At 39.4% G+C, this 21141-nt stretch overlaps 1 protein-coding gene across 3 annotated transcripts in view; it reads right to left on the reverse strand.

Annotated features, from left to right (window-relative positions):
* LOC139749540 (vascular endothelial growth factor receptor 3-like) overlaps positions 1 to 21141 on the reverse strand; it is a 104298-nt gene that overhangs the window by 60848 nt on the left and 22309 nt on the right. For all 3 annotated transcript variants that reach the window (XM_071663527.1, XM_071663536.1, XM_071663547.1), the window contains 5 exons: positions 17720 to 17832; positions 12367 to 12428; positions 11877 to 12083; positions 9580 to 9711; positions 1641 to 1771 (listed from right to left, as the gene is read on the reverse strand). In XM_071663527.1, coding sequence (XP_071519628.1) covers positions 1641 to 1771; positions 9580 to 9711; positions 11877 to 12083; positions 12367 to 12428; positions 17720 to 17832 — 645 coding nt within the window. The remainder of the gene's footprint in view (positions 1 to 1640; positions 1772 to 9579; positions 9712 to 11876; positions 12084 to 12366; positions 12429 to 17719; positions 17833 to 21141) is intronic.

Below are 21141 nucleotides of genomic sequence, written 5' to 3' on the forward strand. Positions count from 1 at the left end.
GTCATCCTCCTTTCATACCCTTTCTTACATTCTTTCTGATTCATCTTGCCAACCATTATACCTCTCCATTCTTCCTTACACCATACCTCCAGTTCTTCATCCTCACCCCAACAAGAAATGTAAAATGGTCAGTCTTCAAAGAATCCCCTCAAAACTCTAGCCTTTCTCAACCTTTCATCCACTGCCACATAATCAACCAAACTCATTTGCTCTTCTCTTCCATAATTTCTCATCCATGTATACCTAATGATCATCTTGGGCTGAAGAAAGGTGTTTGCAAGGAATAAACCCCTCTAGGTAGACACATCCACAGGATAATTTCCATTCACATTTACTCCGGGCACTCCCCAATTACTAACTTTCTTGCAAATTTCATAATATCCCATCTTCACATTCATATCACTCATCACAACCACCTCTCTTTCCACCTCAAAGCCTATGAAAGGTTTTGTCAATATATAGTGCAAGAGAAAAGCTGCTACAAGCAGTTAAGATCTTTTTTATGTAGAAAGTAAGGCATGTGAGCGGCCCATATGAGAGAAGGATGAGTATTCCAGGTAAAGGTGGGTCTGTGGAAGGGGTGTATGATGTTACCATGGCTGTTTAATTTTTGGATGGGGTGATGAGGGAGGTAAATGCTAAGGTCTTGGAAAGAAAAGCAGGTATGCAGTCAGCTGCAGCTGAGCGGGGCCTGGAAGATAAGTCAGTTGTTGTATCTGGAGACAGATATAAGTGAGAACTGTAGAAGTTGGCCTTTAGGTTTGAAGAGTATACAAAAGGAGAAAGATGAGAGTTCATGTAAATAAAAGCAAGGTTATTAGGTTTAGCAGTGAAGAGAGATTATTTGGAGTGTGAGTTCTTATGGAGAGAACTAGGAGGATGTGGAGTGATTCAGGTACACTGAAGTAGATATGGCAGCTAATGCAACCATGGGAGCTGAAGAAAGCCAAAAAATGGGTAAGGGGGCAAAAGTGCTGATTGATGAATGTGTGGAAAGAGAGGTCACAATCATTAACAGAAAAGATGGGTAAATTTGATGGTACAGTAGTCCTGATGGTGATATATGGATGTGAGGCATAGGCCTTATACAAGAAATGAAAGAAGAGGGTGGCTGTGCTGGTGAAATATCTGAGAACTATTGTAGTGTGAGGGTGGATGATTAAGCTGCTGTTGTAAGAAAAGTATGCATGACAGAACTGAAGAGGATCTGCTGAAATGGTTTGGTAAATGGAGAGGATAAGTGATGAGAGAATGACTACGAGGACATAAAGTCAGATAGAAAAAGGGTGAACCAAGAAAGAGGTAGAAGGATGAAGTTAATGTTGCTTTGAGGGTTCTGGGCCTGAAAATGCAGGAGAGTGTGAGGCATACAAAGGATAGAGAGGATACAATGAACTGGAGCAATCTGCTATACAAGGGATGACATATCAATAAACTGAACCAAGGGACATGAAGTGTCAGGAGGAAACCTTGGAAAGGTCTGTTAGGCCTGACTGTGGATGTAGGCTCTGGTTTTGGTGCTCTGCACAGGACAGCTTGAGAATGGATGTGAATGAACTTAGCTTTTCTTTGTCTGTTCCTTGCACTACCTTACTGATGTGGTGAACAAAAATTCTCAAAACAAAGAAAATATTATTCACCTTGTACCATGTGACTTCTGGAGGAGGTGTACCATCTGCACTGCAGTCCATGGTTAGATTTCCCATTTCATGAAGGCTATAATCTCGTAGAGGAGAGCTACTTCCATCCTTCCACTTTGGTGCAATCATTGCTAGAGAAAAAAAGTAATTGGTAGACAAGATTTATGCAGAACTTGTAGTCTTTACAATGAACATTATTATCATTTTTTTTTTTATACATATTCACAGTTTCCAGAATTTGCGAGGTAGACTCAAGAACAGATAGCTGAGCCTAATAGGGAAAGATCCTCTCTTGCCTCCCTTCTCTGTTCCTTCTTTTGGAAAATAAAGCGGGAGACGGGGAGAGGATTACCAGGCCATTTCCCTCATTTGTGAGGTAGCATTGAGAACAGAAGGCTGAGCCTCAGAGGGAATATCCTCACTTGGCCCAGTTCTCTGTTCCTTTTCTTGGAAAAGTAAAAAAGGGAGTGGAGGATTTCCAGCCCCCACTCCCTCCCCCTCTAGTCACCTTCTACAATATGCAGGGAATACATCGACATTATATTGCCTGGAAATATAAAAGAAAAGGTGAGGTTTTTGGTTTATCATTAGTACCTGCTATGCTGGAAATACTGTACACACAGTATTTATTCTAAAATCAGCTTATCTACCCTATGATAAAGATCATATTTACTTCCTGTATGTGATGGAAAATATCCAGTCAGTTTTAGCTAGAATACCAAGAGTCATTCTATGTATCTATCTATATCTCTGATGCTCATTTCCTCCGAGAAATCCCATTAAGAAGGTGGCCATGACAAAAAAGTCTCCATCTGTCCTTGTTCTGAAGTGCTTCTCCCGCATACACCATTCTAGGCATTTTTTCGACACTTCCCTCCCTCCAGTACTCCTCCAATCTATTTACCCATGTCACAGGTGGTCTTCTCTCATACCAAACCCTTTAATCAAACTATCATTCATTTTCTTTGTAAACTCCCCATCTTGCATTTTTTTCACACGCCCAAATCTCCTCAAAGTATTACTTTTCAACAACTCTACCTTTCCACAATTCACTCCCTCTGCATTTCCTGCTATACCAATCTCTCATACACCCCCTCATTTCTTTATTTGTTCCATCTAATCACACCACATGCTCCTTTCAACTAGCTAGTTTTCACAGCTTGGATTCTTGACCTCTGTGACTTACCCATGTCCATGTTTCAGATGCATAAGTTAGGGCTAGTAGGACTAGGCTCTCCCTTCATCCTTTCTTTTCATCCACACTTACTCCTCTACCTTTCAATACTCTGTTAAGGGACCCAATGACTCTTCAACCTTGTACTGCTTTCTCCATTATCTCTTTCCATATCATCATACTTACCCATAATGGCTCACCTCTTCCAGTCTTTCTCCCCCCATATCAATAACACAGTTTAGTGCCCTATTCTTCTCTCACTCAATTGGTTTTTATAGTCTTTACTTTCATTTGTTTCTTTGCAAACATCATTACCTTGCTTTACTAACATATACCTTCAGTTGCCTATGCTCACATACATCATAAAACAAACAATCTTCTGCAACTCCTCTTCACTCTTACCAAACAATACAGTCATCTGCGAACAAGCTTGTCACTAGCCACCATCCCTCACCACCACACTCCATCTCTGCACCCCCTTTCCCTAGTATTGCTTTCATCTCTCTTATAATCCATCAATGTGAGTGTTAAAAAGCCACATCACGCCACACAGCACTTTCCCACACCCGCATATACAGCAAAACTTTCATTCAACTCTCTATTCACTCTTACACATGCACTTGCTTCTCTATAAAAGGCTTTCACATCATCCAACAGTTGCCCCTGTATCCCCATATATCCTTAACACATCCCATAATGCATTTCACTCAACTTTGTCATACTAATACTTAACTTATTTATTTTGAAATAAAAAAATCATTTCACAAATGGAAAGTGGGCAGGTGAGAAAGAGTAGCGAAATTGGGATAACACTGTAAAGTTGCTTGTGAAATAGAAAATTGAAGTATATGGACGGAACTTACAGGGAAGGAGTTCAAAAGATTGAGAGATGTACGAGAGGAAACAGCAGGAGGTCGAGAGGAATAAGCAGAGGTTGAAAAAGAGGAAAAATGAGAACTGGAGTAAGCAACTATCAATAAAATTCAAGGAGACTAAGACATCTTGAAATAAGTTTAATAGTATATATAAACAAAAGAACATAGGGGAAAATCAGTGAAAGGAGCAAATGAGGAAGTAGTGACAGGGAGTGATGAGGTGAGGAGATGGAATGAGTATTATGAAGGATTGCTGGATGTGTCTGAGGATAGGATGGCACATGTAGGGCATTTGGGATGGGGAGGTATGCAAAATGGGCACTTGGGATGGGGAGGTATGCAAAACGGTAATCACAGAAAGTGGTTTGGTTAAAAAAGAAGTGGTGAAGTGTAGCGAGGCAGCTAGAGTGGATGATTATCATTATCATTACTCTCCTTAATTGCTGTTTCCCGTATCAGCAAGGTAGCACCAGGAAACAGATGAAGAAAGACCCATCCATTCATATATACACACATATACATCCCCTGGGGATAGGGGAGAAAGAATACTTCCCACGTATTCCCTGCGTGTCGTAGAAGGCGACTAAAAGGGGAGGGAGCGGGGGGCTGGAAATCCTCCCCTCATTATTTTTTTTTTAATTTTCCAAAAGAAGGAACAGAGAAGGGGGCCAGGTAAGGATATTCCCTTAAAGGCCCAGTCCTCTGTTCTAAATGCTACCTCGCTGACGCGGGAAATGGCGAATATTTTGAAAGAAAAAGAAATACATACACGCACATACATGCACATAAAAATACATATACATATCAACATATACATATATAAACACAGACATATACATATATACACATGTACATATTCAGGCTTGCCTTCATCCATTCCCGGTACCAACCAACCCCACAGGAAACAGCATCGCCATCCCCTGTGTCAGTGAGGTTAAGCCAGGAAAACAGACAAAAAAGGCAACATTCTTTCACACTCAGTTTCTAGCTGGCATATGTAATGCATCAAAACCACAGCTCCCTATCCACATTCAGGCCCCACAGGCCTTTCCATGGTTTACCCCATATGTTTCACATGCCCCGATTCAGTTCACTGACAGCACGTCAACCCCAGTATACCACATTGTTCCAATTCACTCTATTCCTTGCACACCTCTCACCCTCCTGCATGTTCAGGCCCAAATAGCTCAAAATCTTTTTCACCCCATCCCTCCATTTCCAATTTGGCCCCTAACTTCTCTTTGTTCCTCCACCTCTGATAAATATATCCTTTTTGTCAACCTTTCCTCACTTATCAAAAGGGGTGACAATATTGCTGATTAGTTAGAAAGAGCTTTCAGTGAATGAATGGATAATGGTGAGGTGCCTGAGGATTGGCAGAATGCATGTAAGGTGCCATTATATAAAAGTAAAGGGAGTGTTTGGACAACAGAGGTATAAGTTTGTTGAGTGTATGTGGTAAGTTTTATTGGAGAGTGGTGACTGAGAGGGCGAAGGCATGTACAGAGCATCAAACCGGAAATAAAGAATGTGGTTACAGGAGTGGTAAAGGACGTATGGATCAGGTTTCTGCTTGAAAAAATGTGAGAAATACTTAGAGAAACAGAAGGATATGTATGAGGCATATAAGGATTTGAAGAGCGCATATGATAAGGTGGATGGCCATAATTTGTGGAAGGTCTGAAGAGTATATAGTGTGAGAGGAAAGCAATGAGAAGTTTTCATAAAGAGTGTATGGCATGGGTGCAAGAAGAGAGAAGAGGGAGAGTGGTTCCAGATGAAGTTGGGCCTGCAGTTGGGATGTGCGATGTCAAAAGTGGCTGTTTAATTTGTTTTTGGGTGGAGTGATGAGGGAAGTAAATGCAAGGGACTTGAAAAGAGGGAATAGCACACAGCTTGTAAGGAGTGAGGGAGAGTCTGGGAAGTAAGCCAGTTGCTGTTTACTGATGACACAGTACTAGAGGTAGACTCAACTGAGAAACTGCAAAAGTTGGTGTATGAGTTTGGAAAAGTGTGAGAAAGAAGAAATTTTCTAGTAAATGTGAACAAAAGCAAGGTTATTTGGTTTAGCAGTGCAGAGGGACATGTTAGTTGGGGTGTGAGTCTGAAAGGAGTTTTGGATATGGAGTGTTTTAAGTACCTGGGTGTTGACATGGCAGCGAATGGGAAAACAGAACCAAGTCATAGGAAGGGTGACAAGACAAAGGTTCAGAGAGCATTGAGGAATGTACAAAACAATAGGATATATCTGGAAGGGCAAAAATGGATATGTTTGAAGGTAATATAGTTGCAATGTTGTAAGGATGTGAGGCATGGACTATATATGTGAATGTGCACAGAAGGGTGGATGTGTTGGATATAATGTTTGAGGATAATATGTGGTGTGAGATGATTTGATTGACTAAGTAATAACAGGGTAAGAGAAAGGTGTGGTAATAAGAAGAGCGTGACTGAAACAGCTTAAGAAGGTGAGCTGAATTGGTTTGGACATATGGAGCGAATGAGTAAGGAAAGGATGAGATATAGGATATATGTGTCAGGATATATGCATCAGAAGTGGAGTGAAAAAGGAGCAAAGGGAGATTGAATTGAAGATGAAAGGATGGAGTGAAAAATATACTGAGTGGTCAGGACCTGAACAAGCACAAGGGGTGAAAGGTGTGCATGGGATATAGAGTGAACTGGAGTGATGTAGTACACATGGGTTGATGTGCTGTCAATGGACTAAATAAGGGCGTATTAAGCAGCTGAAACACAATGGAATGTGATATGGCACCTGGATGTGCGCAGGAGGCAGTTGTTTTGATGTATTACAAATGACAGCTAGAGAATGGATGTGAATGAATAAGGCCATTTCTTTGTCTATTCCTAGGACTGCCTCACCAATGTGGGAAAGAGTGAACAAGTATAAAATACTGATGAAATACAAAACTTCACTTTAAAATAAAATAGATTACTTGTAAGACACTCTCCAAGAGAAAATCCACTCGCAAATAATCTGAAATATGGAGACCTGAGGTGACCTCACCATATGAAAGAACTTTCTGCTTATATTTAATCTGAATAAATATAAATTCTAGCCATGGGGATAGGGGAGAAAGAGTACTTCCCATGTATTCCCTGCGTGTCGTAGAAGGTGACTAAAAGAGGAGGGAGCAAGGGGCTGAAAGTCCTCCCCTCTCATTTTTAATTTTCCAAAAGAAGGAACAGAGAAGGGGGCCAAGTGAGGATATTCCCTCAAAGGCTCAGTCCTCTGTTCTTTACACTACTTCCGTGTCGTGGGAAATGGAGAATAGTATAAAAATGAAAAACATATATATAAATATACATCCTCGATAAAAACTTTTTACTGCTTCTAACAACTTGCCTCTCACACCATTTATTCTTAATACCTTCCACAGAGCATCTCTATCAACTCTGTCATATGCCTTCTCCAGATCCATAAATGTTACATACAAATTCATACATAATTCATACTTGCTGCCTTTATTCATTCCCGTCGCCATCCCGCCACACATGAAATGACAACTCCCTTTCCCCACATGCATGCAAGGTAGCGCTAGGAAAAGACAACAAAGGCCACATTCCTTCACACTCAGTCTCTAGCTGTCACGTATAATGCACTGAAACCACAGCTCCCTTTCCACATCCAAGCTCCACAACTTTCTATGGTTTACCCACTTGCCTTGGCTCAATCCATTGACAGCACGTCGACCCCGGTATACCACATAGTTCCAATTCACTCTATTCCTTGCATGCCTTTCACCCTCCTGCATGTTCAGGCCCCGATCGCTCAAAATCTTTTTCACTTCATCCTTCCACCTCCAATTTGGTCTCCCACTTCTCGTCCCCTCCACCTCTGACACATATATCCTCTTGGTCAATCTTTCCTCACTCATTCTCTCCATGTGACCAAACCATTTCAATACACCCTCTTCTGCTCTCTCAACCACACTCTTTTTATTACCACATATCTCTCTTACCCTTTCATTACTTAATCAAACAACCTCACACCACATACTGTCCTCAAACATCTCATTTCCAACTCATTCACCCTCCTCCGCACAACCCTATCTATAGTCCATGCCTCGCAACCATATAACATTGTTGGAACCACTATTCCTTCAAACATATCCATTTTTGCTTTCCGAGATAATGTTCTCGCCTTCCACACATTTTTCAATGCTCCCAGAACTTTCGCCCCCTCCCCCACCCGGTGACTCACTTCCACTTTCATGGTTCCATCCGATGCCCAATTCACTCCCAGATATCTAGAACACTTCACTTCCTCCAGTTTTTCTCCACTCAAACTTACCTCCCAACTGACTTGTCCCTCAGTGCTAATGAACCTAATAACCTTGCTCTTACATTCACATTTACTCTCAGCTTTCATCTTTCACACACATTACCAAACTCAGTCACCAGCTTCTGCAGTTTCTCACCCGAATCAACCACCAGCACTGTATCATCAGCGAACAACAACTGACTCACTTCCCAAGCTCTCTCATCCACAACACACTGCATACTTGCCCCTCTCTCCAAAACTCTTGTATTCACCTCCCTAACAACGCCACCCATAAACAAATTAAAAACCATGGAGACATCATGCACCCCTGCCACACACCGACATTCACTGAGAACCAATCACTTTCCTCTCTTCCTACTCATACACATGCTTTACATCATCGATAAAAACATTTCACTGCTTCTAGCAACTTGCCTCCCACACCATATACTCTTAATACCTTCCATAGAGCATCTCAATCAACTCTATCATATGCCTTCTCTAGATCCATAAATGCTATATACCAATCCATTTGTATTTCTAAATATTTCTCACATACAGTCTTCAAAGCAAACACCTGATCCACACATCCTCTACCACTTCTGAAACCACACTCCTCTTCCCCACTCTGATGCTCTGTACGTGCCTTCACCCTCTCAATCAATACCCTCCCATATAATTTCCAAGGAATACTCAACAAACTTATACCTCTGTAATTTGAACACTAACCTTATCCTCTTTGCCTTTGTACAAAGGCACTATGCATGCATTCCGCCAATCCTCAGGCACTTCACCATGAACCATGCATACATTGAATATCCTCACCAACCAGTCAACACAGACACCCCCTTTTTTTAATAAATTCCACTGCAATACCCGCCGCCTTGCCCGCTTCATCTTCCGCAAAGCTTCCATTACTTCTTCTCTTTTTACCAAATCATTCTCCCTGATCCTCTCACTTCACACACCACCTCGACCAAAACACCCTATATCTGCCAGTCAATCATCTAACACATTCAACAAACCTTCAAAATACTCACTTCATCTCCTTCTCGCATCACCACTACTTGTTATTACCTTCCCATTAGCCCCCTTCACTGATGTTCCCATTTGTTCTCTTGTCTTACACACTTTATTAACCTCCTTTCAAAAACATCTTTTTATTCTCCCTAAAACTTAATGACACTCTCTCACCCCAACTCTCATTTGCCCTCTTTTTCTCTTGCACCTTTCTCTTGACCTCCTGCCTCTTTCTTTTATACATCTCCCAGTCATTTGCACTATTTCCCTGCAAAACTCATCCAAATGCCTCCCTCTTCTCTTTCACTAATAATCTTACTTCTTCATCCCACCACTCACTACCCATTCTAATCTGACTGCCTCCTACGCTTCTCATGCCACAATCTATATATGCAAGTTAAAAGTTGACAAAAAGAATAATTTTGGATAAGTACAATAACTGTATGTTTTGTTTTAAAGCATTTCATATAGTATACAGTTACTATTTACAAGCAAATATCATAAAAAAGTGGAAAACCCTACTGGAAAGGTATCTATAATCCACAAAACATACGGTATAAAATGAAATTAGAATATACTACTTACGTTTCACCTGAATCAAACGGGTAACACTATATAGTGAGACAGATTCCTCCATGCATGACAGACTGAAGTTCTCCATTCTTGTTAGGTTTTGAATAATGATCTCTGAGATGTAGGAAAGTTCTGAGTCTGCTTCTGAAAAGTGATTAAACAATACATTTCAATGTCAAAGTTGATAAACTGGTGACTTTTTCTACTAATCTATAAATCACTCTATCATCACTGACATAGTTGCCAGTATCATGGGGTGCATCAGATACAAACAGCCTCCCATACCACTCAAGCACATCATCACCAAATGCCCAGTGTATTAAAGTCAAACATGAACTTCTACACTAAGTCTTTCACATTTTTGCATTTTGCTTGATATTTTGCTTGCAAAACCAATGACATCATTTATACTATCTCTATGTATAGAGGGCTTCAACTAAATCTGATCCTAAACAATGCTTAAAGCATTCTTATTATGAATATCTCTAGCCTTAATCAATTCTCTCAACACGTCTATCCATCTTTTCTGAAGTTTACCTCCATACCTTATAACTTCAACTGTAGTACTTTATATCAACTTTACCACTGAATCATCTGCCATAGATTTTAGATACCCATACCATGCTCAAAGAATTTCATCCATCTGCCTATCAGATTTTTCTCTTCACATATCTCGCACATAATTCTAGCAAACTGTAAACTTGATTATTTCAATTTCTAGAACTATCAGTGCATATCCACATCATTCCCAACTTCAGTTCTGCAACTACAATCCACGCAAAGTTTCACTTCAAAATATACAAACTTTTCAACAACTATTTCTTCATCAATCCAGCTAATTTTACACTACGAAATTCCATCTCTTTCAAAACTAAAATCTTACTCCTACTCATATTTGTACATGCATCGTATAATTCATCTATCAGCACAGCATCATCTTTACACAACTTTGTAAATACACAATTTGTTTCAACATTTAGGAGCACATCCCTTTCACTCTCACCTAAGTCTCATTTCGAATAATGCCTTGTACATAAAATAGGAAAAACTCTGGTGATATCATACAACCTTAGTACACCCACCTCGATTTCACACAACTCAATCTATCATCTAATGTTAAACATGTGCTACTTCCATGAAAAAGCTCTTAAAAGCATTCAGAATTCTTCCTTACACACCATATGCAGCCAGACTTTCCTTAAAAATTTTCTGTAAATCCATAACTGCAATGTAGTTTATTCTTTTTCTCTATAATCTCCTCTACCACCTTTCTCCATTCCGTCTGAACCAAAGCACAAAGAGATGATTCATTCCTTTGTAATACCTGCAATCACTTTTACTCCCATTATCTTCATGCTAGGGATCGAATGCTGCCTTATGTCAGCCATCATGCTTCTATACATGGTCTCATATCTGTTAACTTAAGTTTCACCTGTTTTTATTGTCCCACTTTCTACTCTTAGAGCATTATAGCTATTCTCACACTTCCTTATATCTGTTCTCCTCTTCTTACAATTCAATTTACTTTATCGACAGATCCTCATTTACTTTTGTTTTATTCGCATAAACCCATAAATCATCTTATCCAATGTCATTGTACCTGGTACCTCATACATCCTGGTCACTTGTATTCTGTCTCCCAGCCACTAATTCAAGTCACCCACAGTAAACAGTTTCCCCTCTATATCCACATCTTCAACAGCTCTTTCAAGTTCTCTCCAAAAGACATCTTTAACCTCTTCTTCATCATTACAAAATAAATATAAAACCACTTTTGACACTAAATCTCTTACAATTGGACATTATACCTAATAATCATAAGGTGCTACAAATGCATTAAACATCTTTTGAAGTCAATTCTGCACGATCATTCTTAAACATTATCTCACATAACCATTTGTATCTTCCTGTTAAGTAGATCTCACACCCTTCATTCAAATGTCCCACAACCTCACAAACCTCTTTTACACAAGATGTCAAACTTTCCTTTCCTTGAGGTGTCTGCAGCTACCATATTCCTATATCTATAATTCATTCTTCTCACAAGCAATCAGCCCATAAGAATCTGCATCTCCAGACAAATAGGGCAGCAAACAAGCCCCTTTCATCCAAGGTCATATGCATATACTGTCAGAGATATTTGCAGAACTTGGATCCCTTGCCCCAACCTCCAGTCTAGAAAAAAGGGCAAGGATGCCAAACTTCATGAGCATAGATGACCAGCTCCCTAAGGTATACTTGGTATCCTTGCTAGCTGAGGGACCTAACATAATAAAAGTATCACTAAATGCTCAATACTAATAACTCACTCTGAACAGTAAGTCCCCATTCTTTCTCCAAATCTTCCTCAAGTGGATTTCTGTTTAGCATCCAACTCAATTCATTAGTGGCCATCTTGTTACCAATGCAGCGGAAGATTAAGTCATCACCTTCCAACACCACCACACTAGTGCTTCTCTGATTCTTTCCATTGACCACTACTTCCAGTGACACATATGCTGTTGCATTATCACTATCTGTTTTAAGTAGAAATAAAATCCATCATGTTTGTATAACTCTTAAATGATTTTTCAGTGTATCACAATAATATAAAACAGGACTGCAGTACAGCTACATATGAAATAAACACACTAATCAACCAAGAGTTAAAATCATCAAATCAACTAAATTCTACATAACTTGTGCAGTTAGCTACAAAGTATAATTGGGTCATCACTTTACTGTACACACCACTAACCATAACATTACAAGTCTAAAATTTGAAAATGTAATATTTTACAAATATCAGAAACATCTCACCAGTTACCAGGAACTCCAAGGGCGAAGAGGTAGTGCTATTAAGGTTATTCGAGGCAACACACCTATTAAAATAAAAGTATGAATAAAGAAATTACTAAAGGCCAAAAAAACTTCTGTGGATACTTTCTGTCATGTCTGCTATTTTCCACATAATGAAGCATGAGAGTACTTTGCTTTCTGATTTAGCTTCCAGATAAGAGAAGCAAGTGAATTAAGAGGGAATAAAAAAAATGGAAGAAAAAGTGATACAATTTAGGGACGACATGAAAAACCGTCTGCAAATTTGAAATGAATAAAGAATTTAAGGGAAAAAACAAAGAAGAAATCATCCACAATACTTAAAAGCTGACACTACTTTATGTGGTTTAAAGTCAGACAAGCAAGGTTTTGCAATAAGTTGTTATAAATGAAGTGAATCAATCAGAGCTGAGAGATAAAGGTTGAAAAAAAAAAAGGGCAAGGGACAGTACTCTGATTAAGTATTTGTACATATTAAGGGATTTTGCGGAGATGAAAAGCAAAGACCACGTAAGAATACTGAGGACGAAGTTCAAACATAGTGTCAGGGATAAGAAACATAAAAACAAAGTACTTAGTACAATTGAGGGACACCCAAAGAAGTATCTAATGCAGCTGTGGGACATAGTTATTCACGTTATTCAAGCATGGAAAACAATATACAACTTACATATCAAATGACAACCAGGTATCTGCCCATTTGATCTATCCACATTTCTTTGGGATGTAGGATAAGCTAAGTAAGGTTTTGTTGTATATTCTTTCTGAATATGTAAATAATCATTAGTTCAAGTATTAGGTAATAAAATACTGAAAAGAACTACTTACAAAAATATCTGCAGAATACATACTGAATACAATTTACAGTATGATTCACCAAAAAAACTATAAATATGATCACTTATCTTGCCCTCCTGAATTTGGAAGTGCTGTGTTGTACCAAATATATTTCCTTTATTTTTCTTATTTAGGAAATCATTTTCAGCACATGAATTAGTCATGAATAAACAATTTCTTTTTATGGAATACAATTCAGTGTTTCATTCACTGTGCAAGATGTGTTTTGAACCATGAAACACCTTTCAGGTCTTTTCTCCATTGTCTCCAGCAGCATATACCTTGCATTGGAAACCTTCATTACAACTAACAAAGTGGTGGACTAGCTGGTTCCTTTGTCCTTTTAGTTTACACAGTGTAGTTTTAACAATGAGAGAAACATAATCCAACTGACTGGTTGGAGAGGTGAGGAACCTTGTCCCTAGGTACTGCTGGGAGAGGCTAGGAGGCCTGGTCCTCAGGTACTGGCGGGGGATGTGAGGAGCCTTGTCCTTCATTTACTGTTGGGGGAGACAAGGAACCATGTTTCTCAAGTACTGAGTGGGAAGATGAGGAGCCATGTTCCTCTAGTACTGGTGGGGGAAGCGAGAAGCCTTGTCCCTTATGTACATGTGGGAAAGGTGAAGAGCCTTGTTCCTCAGATACTGGTGTGGGAGTTGAGAGGCCTTGTCCATCAGGCACTGGTGGGGGAGGCAAGGATCTTTGTTCCTGAGGTACTGGTGGAGGCTAAGAGCCCTGTTCCTAAGGTGCTGGTGAGGGAGGCAAAGAGCCTTATATCCATCTGGTACTGGTGAGGAAGGCAAGGAGCCTAGTTCTTCAGGTCTGTGTGGGGGATTCAAAGAGCCTCGTTCCTCAGGTCCTGGAAACGGAGGTAAGGAGCCTTGTTCTCCAGGCAAAGCTGGGGAAATGAAGAGCCTTGTTCTTCAGATACTGGGAGGGAAGGCAAGGAGCCTTATACCTCTTGTCCAGATAGGGGCGACAAGGAACCTTATTCCTCAGGCACTGGTGAGGAAGAGTTGAGCCTTGTTCCTCGGGTACTGGTGGAGGAGGTGAGGAACTGTGTTCCTCAGGTACTGGTGGAGAAGGTGAAGATCCTGTTCCTCAGATACTAGTGGGGAAGTCGAGGAGCCTCGTTCCTCAAGTATTGGCAAGGAAATTGAATATTGTTCTCCAGATACTACCAGGGGAGGAGAGGTGTCTTGCTCCTCAGGTACTGGGGGGGGGGAGGTAAGAAGCCTTGTTCCTATGTCACTGGTAAGAGAAGTGAGGAGCTTTCTTCCTCAGGTAATTGTGAGTCTTGTTCCTTAGATACTGGTGGGGGAGATGAATAGCCTTGTTCCACAGGTATACTGGGGGGATGTGAAGAGCCTTGTTCCTCAGGTGCACAGGCAGATGCAATGAGCTTAGTTCCTTAGATACTGCTAGGGGATGCAAGGAGTCTGGTTCCTCATGTACTGGTAGGGCAAATTATTCAATAAGTTATCTTCTGTAGCATCTAAAGCATTGCATGGTCTGTGTTCCATCAACAATTCAGCAATAACTCCATTGGATAAACTAAATTGATCATTTACAAGGTAAAGGTTTATCATATACAAAGTTTATGAGATCCTATGTTATATGATGGTACTTGATATTCAAGCTAATAGCAGTGCGACATCATTGCATTAGATGCAGGGTGTCATTTGGAACACATCCTTCAGAAAAAGAAAAGCTTGTTATATGCTGCAAAATACTGTATACTTGTTATCAATGATTTCATGTCTATAACATGATAATCCATTACAAAAAGCACAATATCAATGATTTCATGTCTATAAAATGATAATCCATTACAAAAAGCACAATCAAAAGAGGTCTGTATCTTGAACAGGCTCACTAGTAGTTGGAGTACTTGCTGGACAATTTGGCATAGAGGTGACTAGTGCAAGTGGTCAGAAGTGTAGAAAAATATGAATGGCAGACAAAGCACCCTTCCTTTTTGAATAATGACATCTAGTACAAGGCACTCACTTAACATGAATGAAAAAGCAGCTGCTGAATGCTGTCCAGCTCATGTGGGTTTCTTAGATGTTATAGAGGAGATTACATTTCATGGCATCCACATATTATGAACCAGTGACTGATTCACTGAAATCAATTGAGAGTCCAATCCAAACCCATAAAAGAGTCAATACCATGTACTGATCATGAAGAGATGACACAAGGTAGCCAACAACCAGGTAGGTATATTACTAGTACTATTTGCCTGGGTATTGGGAGGGTTAGTGATACCTGCATAGTGGACCAGCACTTCAGTGGTTTCCAAAATGCACTCCTCTGACCAAGGTAGCTGTCTTTTCTTTCTGTCTCACCGACATGTAGACTACTGGCACGACGTCCAAAAACATACAATCTCTGATACATAACACTTAACTCAAATAACTTTTTCTTCATAACTCTATATTTTCCTGTAGTGAGCACCGTGTGCTAGCCCCAACTCTTGGTAAAAAGTTAGGAGCAACAGACAGAATTAGTAGGTAAGAACATTTAGGCAGGAGCATTAGGTAGAGGTAGCAGGTAGAAACATTAAGTTGGTAGGAATATCCGGCAGGAGCATTAAGCAGAAGTCGTAGGTAGGAATACTAAGTAAAAGTAGTCAGTAGGAACATCAGGTAGGAGCCTCTATTATCATTGCACTAGAGATGTCATCTGCCAGTGGCCTCATAAGGGTGAGGCACTAAAGGCTAACAAGCGACACTGGAGTTCACTGGTTATGGAGACTTTATTGCCGTGGCCACCCCCTTGATGGAGATCCAGTTCAGAACAGGGATCAGATGTATAGATAAATAGACTGAGAGATGAAATCAGTAAAATACTTGTGCCCGGCTACCCTCAAATTAGAGACCCCTCTGACCATAACTACTGATTATGAGCACATGTGTATGCAGGAGACTGGTATAATTTCAGTTTTTTGATGTGTGATTCTCGACTGAGTCAACTGCTACAATCAAAATATTCTAGATCTCAAGCTAGATCAGATAAGGCATGAGAGATTCAATAAGTATGAGTGGTAAGTAGCAAAGAAATTGGTACACCTTAGTATGTGCAGACTCACCAGCAGTGATAAAAGATGCAGATGAATGACCTGAAATCATCTAAAATACAGTTGAGCACCAGGAGCAAAATTCTCTCCTTTCTAAAAGTTCAGTGCTTAGTTGCATAACTGTTATCAATCAATTTCTCAGCTCTCTAAAAGGATGACTCCCATTTTATGGGATTACCTGTTCTTGATTTTATTGTTGGCTCAATAAGAAATGCTCAGTGCTGAAATGTCTAGGAAGAAGTGACAAAACTCATCAACAATGACAAAGATAATCTGGAGTGATACTTTTGTACTGAGGTTATATTGTTTGTTGAATTTTCAAAAATCGATGAAGATGAGGAGGATGATCATATAGGCAGAGTTGGCATAGAACACCTGTATAAGTTGATACTCCATAACTATGTTAAGGACAAATTTTCCAATGCACCAAGAGGTCTTTGTATGTAGCTTGTGCTGATGGTCACTAAAAGCAGGCGAGCATTCATCTTCAAAATTGAAATTCATTAATAATAAGTTCCACACAAGCTAGACCTAAATAGTTCACTTATCTAGAACTATTGAGTCTAGAATGTGAAATATTGAATGAGATGGACTTTACTGAGCTCATTGATGATTTTGCTAGTTACAATACTTGAAAGGCACCTAATGTTTAACTTGAAGGACAGCACAGTAAATGTCATGTACAATGTAACAAGTGCAAAGCTTTTGACTCAATTGTCTTTTAAGCTCTTGTTGAGTTGTATTTCTCCTCAGTATATGGAGACATTCTGAAATAAAACTGGAATATGACACACAGTTGTCTTCTGCTTTCCTAAATGATAAAAGGTTGTGTTGCTCTGTGAATTCCAAACTGTAGCAGGTAAGAAGTAATAATTACTGGGATAGTATGACGGGCCAAATACTGCCCAGGGGCTTCCTCATTCCAAAATACAACCCTTGCTAAAACAATGAGAGAATTGCAATGTGTATGTGGCAAAAAACATAATCTTTTCTGTAATACTTGCTCCCATTAGTAACTGAGGCCAATTCTCAAAATAAGAAAAGGAAATGTGAAGTAATTTCAACCTAGGAACCTTACTTAATTTGCAGATATAAGAGCAACTTTCAATGGCCAAAATCAACACATAATGTAAAAAACTGTCATTTAATCTACTATCAGAACAGTCAGATACTTCACTTTTCTGAATAAAATATCATCATGATCTGTATTTCCTAACTAACTCCCAGGTGGCTTATTCTGTCTCCAAACCAAAGTTAGAAAAACTGTCAAAAAATATACTGTATATACCAATTAAACTCATAAAAGCAGGAAAAGTATCACATACTTCTCAAATGCAAAGCTATAACAATATTTTGGTAATGTGAATGTTTTTTCAACTGATTTGGATGCAAGAACTTGATGATTTATTTGTTTACCTGTAATATCCTTGATTTTGAGCACGTCCATTCCATGTCACAGATTCTCTAAATATGTGAAAAGGCTCTTTAGCAGTGCCTTGGTCTAGCTTATTGTAAGGTGCACTCTCATCCTGGAAAGAAACCCATAATTACCAGATAATAAGACAGGAAGGTAAACCTGTTTTATGTATTCAAAGAAACATAGACAGGAAAGTAGCTCTTTTAAGAATAAAGAGATGAATCTGCCATAAAGACTCATACGAAATTGCAAGTGGGAAAACAAAAATAAAGAATTTGCAGCTACATGTAGTTTGGTAAAGACTGAAAGTAAATGAAAAAAAGAAGTCATATACAATGTCTAGGAAACATGAAAATACAGGGAGTATGAGTATGTAATAACTGTACCTATTTGTCCAGCAGAAGAATCAAGCTCTACTCTCATGGAGCCCCATTCCTTAACATTTTTATACCACCAAACATCTTTTTAAACTTCTGTAAAGTGTCTGCATCCACAGTTTCATCACTGAGTTGATTCCATTCATTCAGTGCTCTATTAATTGCTACTAATGTCTGTAGTCATATACAATGTCTGGAAACATGAAAATACAGGGAGTATGAGTATGTAATAACTGTACCTATTTGTCCAGCAGAAGGAATAAGTTCTACTCTCATGAAGCCCCATTCCTTAACATTTCTATACTATCAAACATCTTTTTAAACTTCTGTAAAGTGTCTGCATTCACAGTTTCATTACTGAGCTGATTCCATTCATTCAATGCTCTATTAATTACTACTATCTGTAGTCATATACAATGTCTAGGAAACAAGAAAATACAGAAAGTATGAGTATGTAATAACTGTACCTATTTGTCAAGTAGAAGGAATAAGTTCTACTCTCATGGAGCCCCATTCCTTAACATCTTTATACTATCTAACATCTTTTTTAAACTTCTGTAAAGTGTCTGCATGCACAGTTTCATTACTGAGTTGATTATATTCATTCAATGCTCTATCAATTACTACTAATACCTGTAGTCAGTAAAGGATGGGAGTTAAATGACACAGGAACTGATATGCAGTGCCTAGGAAACATGGAAAGTATTGTGAGCATGTGTCTAAGTACCTAACCATAATAACCTATTTCAGTAACAAGGGGAAGAAATTCTACACTTGTGGGGTCATCCCTTAAACTTTTATTTTGGTTACACAACTTTTTAAACTAAAGCAAAAATGTTCGAAACATTGTATTTTTGCAATATCTGATAACAACCCTCTGTTATCTGAAAAAATCTAAAAATCAGAAGATATCTAAAAATATTTCGATTCGTGTGCACATTGCACCGCAGCAATTGATGTACTCACCACCCAATGTTCTGTGGAGCGGATGATTGTTTACTGTCACCTTTGTGCTTTCTGGTGCACTGATGTGGAGTTGTCTGGCACATCTGTATATTCTGTGCACCCTGAATTACTATTGTGGACAATGGTCAAGCATCATCATCATTTGCCTGATAGCTCCTCAAAGCTGTCCACCTTGCATGAAGCACAAGAGGATTGTTTTAAGCTTTGAAAAGAATACAGAGTTGAGTAAGAGGATGGCTAAGGGTGAGCCCATGGCAGCACTTAATGAGGGCCTCAATGGTATCTGTTTACATGTTTTTAAACTATCAAATTTTCTGATTTATTTGACATAATAAAAACCCTTGACTAACTGAAAATTTGGTTAATCAGAATGGCTGATTCCCAAGCATTTAGGATAACAAAGGTTTTACTGCACTGTGTGCAGTCATCATTCATAATTTCCTCACTAAGGTTCTTCCAATCATCTATTACTAAATTACAAGAGATGAACTTCATTAATTTTACATAAGAAGTTTCTTGCTTAATTCCTTGCTCTGACCTCTTACTTCTCTTTTTTTTGCATCTTTTATAAAAGTGTTCATAGTAAACACTCTCAATAAAAAAAACTTTCATTGCTTCTAACAACTTGCCTCCCACACCATATATTCTTAATACCTTCCACAGAGCATCTCTATCAACTCCATCATATGCCTTCTCCAGATCCATAAATGCTACATACCAATCCATTTGCTTTTCTAAGTATTTCTCACGTACATTCTTCAAAGCAAACACCTGATCCACACAACCTCTACTACTTCTGAAACCACACTGCTCTTCCCCAATCTGATGCTCTGTACATGCCTTCACCCTCTCAATCAATACCCTCCCATATAATTTCCTAGGAATACTCAACAAACTTATACCTCTGTAGGAAGAGAGGAAAGTGATTGGTTCTCAGTGAATGTAGGTTTGCGCCAGGGGTGTGTGATGTATCCATGGTTGTTTAATTTGTTTATGGATGGGGTTGTTAGGGAGGTGAATGCAAGAGTTTTGGAAAGAGGGGCAAGTATGAAGTCTGTTGTGGATGAGAGAGCTTGGGAAGTGAGTCAGTTGTTATTCACTGATGATACAGCGCTGGTGGCTGATTCATGTGAGAAACTGCAGAAGCTGGTGACTGAGTTTGGTAAAGTGTGTGAAAGAAGAAAGCTGAGAGTAAATGTGAATAAGAGCAAGGTTATTAGGTACAGTAGGGTTGAAAGACATGCCAATTGGGAGGTAAGTTTGATTGGAGAAAAACTGGAGGAAGTGAAGTGTTTTAGATATCTGGGAGTGGATTTGGCAGCGAATGGAACCATGGAAGCGGAAGTAAATCATAGGGTGGGGGAGGGGGTGAAAATTCTGGGAGCCTTGAAGAATGTGTGGAAGTTGAGAACATTATCTCGGAAAGCACAACCATATAATATTGTTAGAACCACTACTCCTTCAAACTTACCCATTTTTGCTCTATGAGATAACATTCTTCATTATTCCCAGAACCTTCGCCCCCTCCCCCACCTTGTGACTCACTTCCGCTTCCATGGTTCCATTCGCTGCTAAGTCTACTTCCAGATATCTAAAATACTTCACTTTCTCCAGTTTTTCTCTATTCAACTTACATCCTAATCAACTTGTCCCACAAACCTACTTAACCTAATAAACCTTGTTCTCATTCACATTTACTCTCAACTTTCTCCTTTCACCCACTTTACCAAACCAGTCACCAACTTCTGCAGTTTCTCACTTGAATCAGCCACCAGAGCTGCATCATCGGTGAACAACAACTGACTCACTTCCCAGGCCCTCTCATCCCAACATACTGTACACTTGCCCCTCCCTCCAAAACTCTTGCATTCACCTCTCTAATCACCTCATCCATAAACAAATCAAACAACCATGAGGACATCACACACCCCTGCTGAAGACTGATCTTCAATGGGACCCTATCACTCTCCTCTCTTCCTACTTGTACACATGCCTTACATTATTGGTAAAAGCTTTTCACTGTGTGGTTGTGGGGCAGGAGCTATAGACTGGGTTGTGTGGAGGAGGGTGGGTGTTTG

Source organism: Panulirus ornatus, chromosome 1, assembly GCF_036320965.1.
Source record: "Panulirus ornatus isolate Po-2019 chromosome 1, ASM3632096v1, whole genome shotgun sequence".
NCBI classification, from domain to species: Eukaryota; Metazoa; Arthropoda; class Malacostraca; order Decapoda; family Palinuridae; genus Panulirus; species Panulirus ornatus.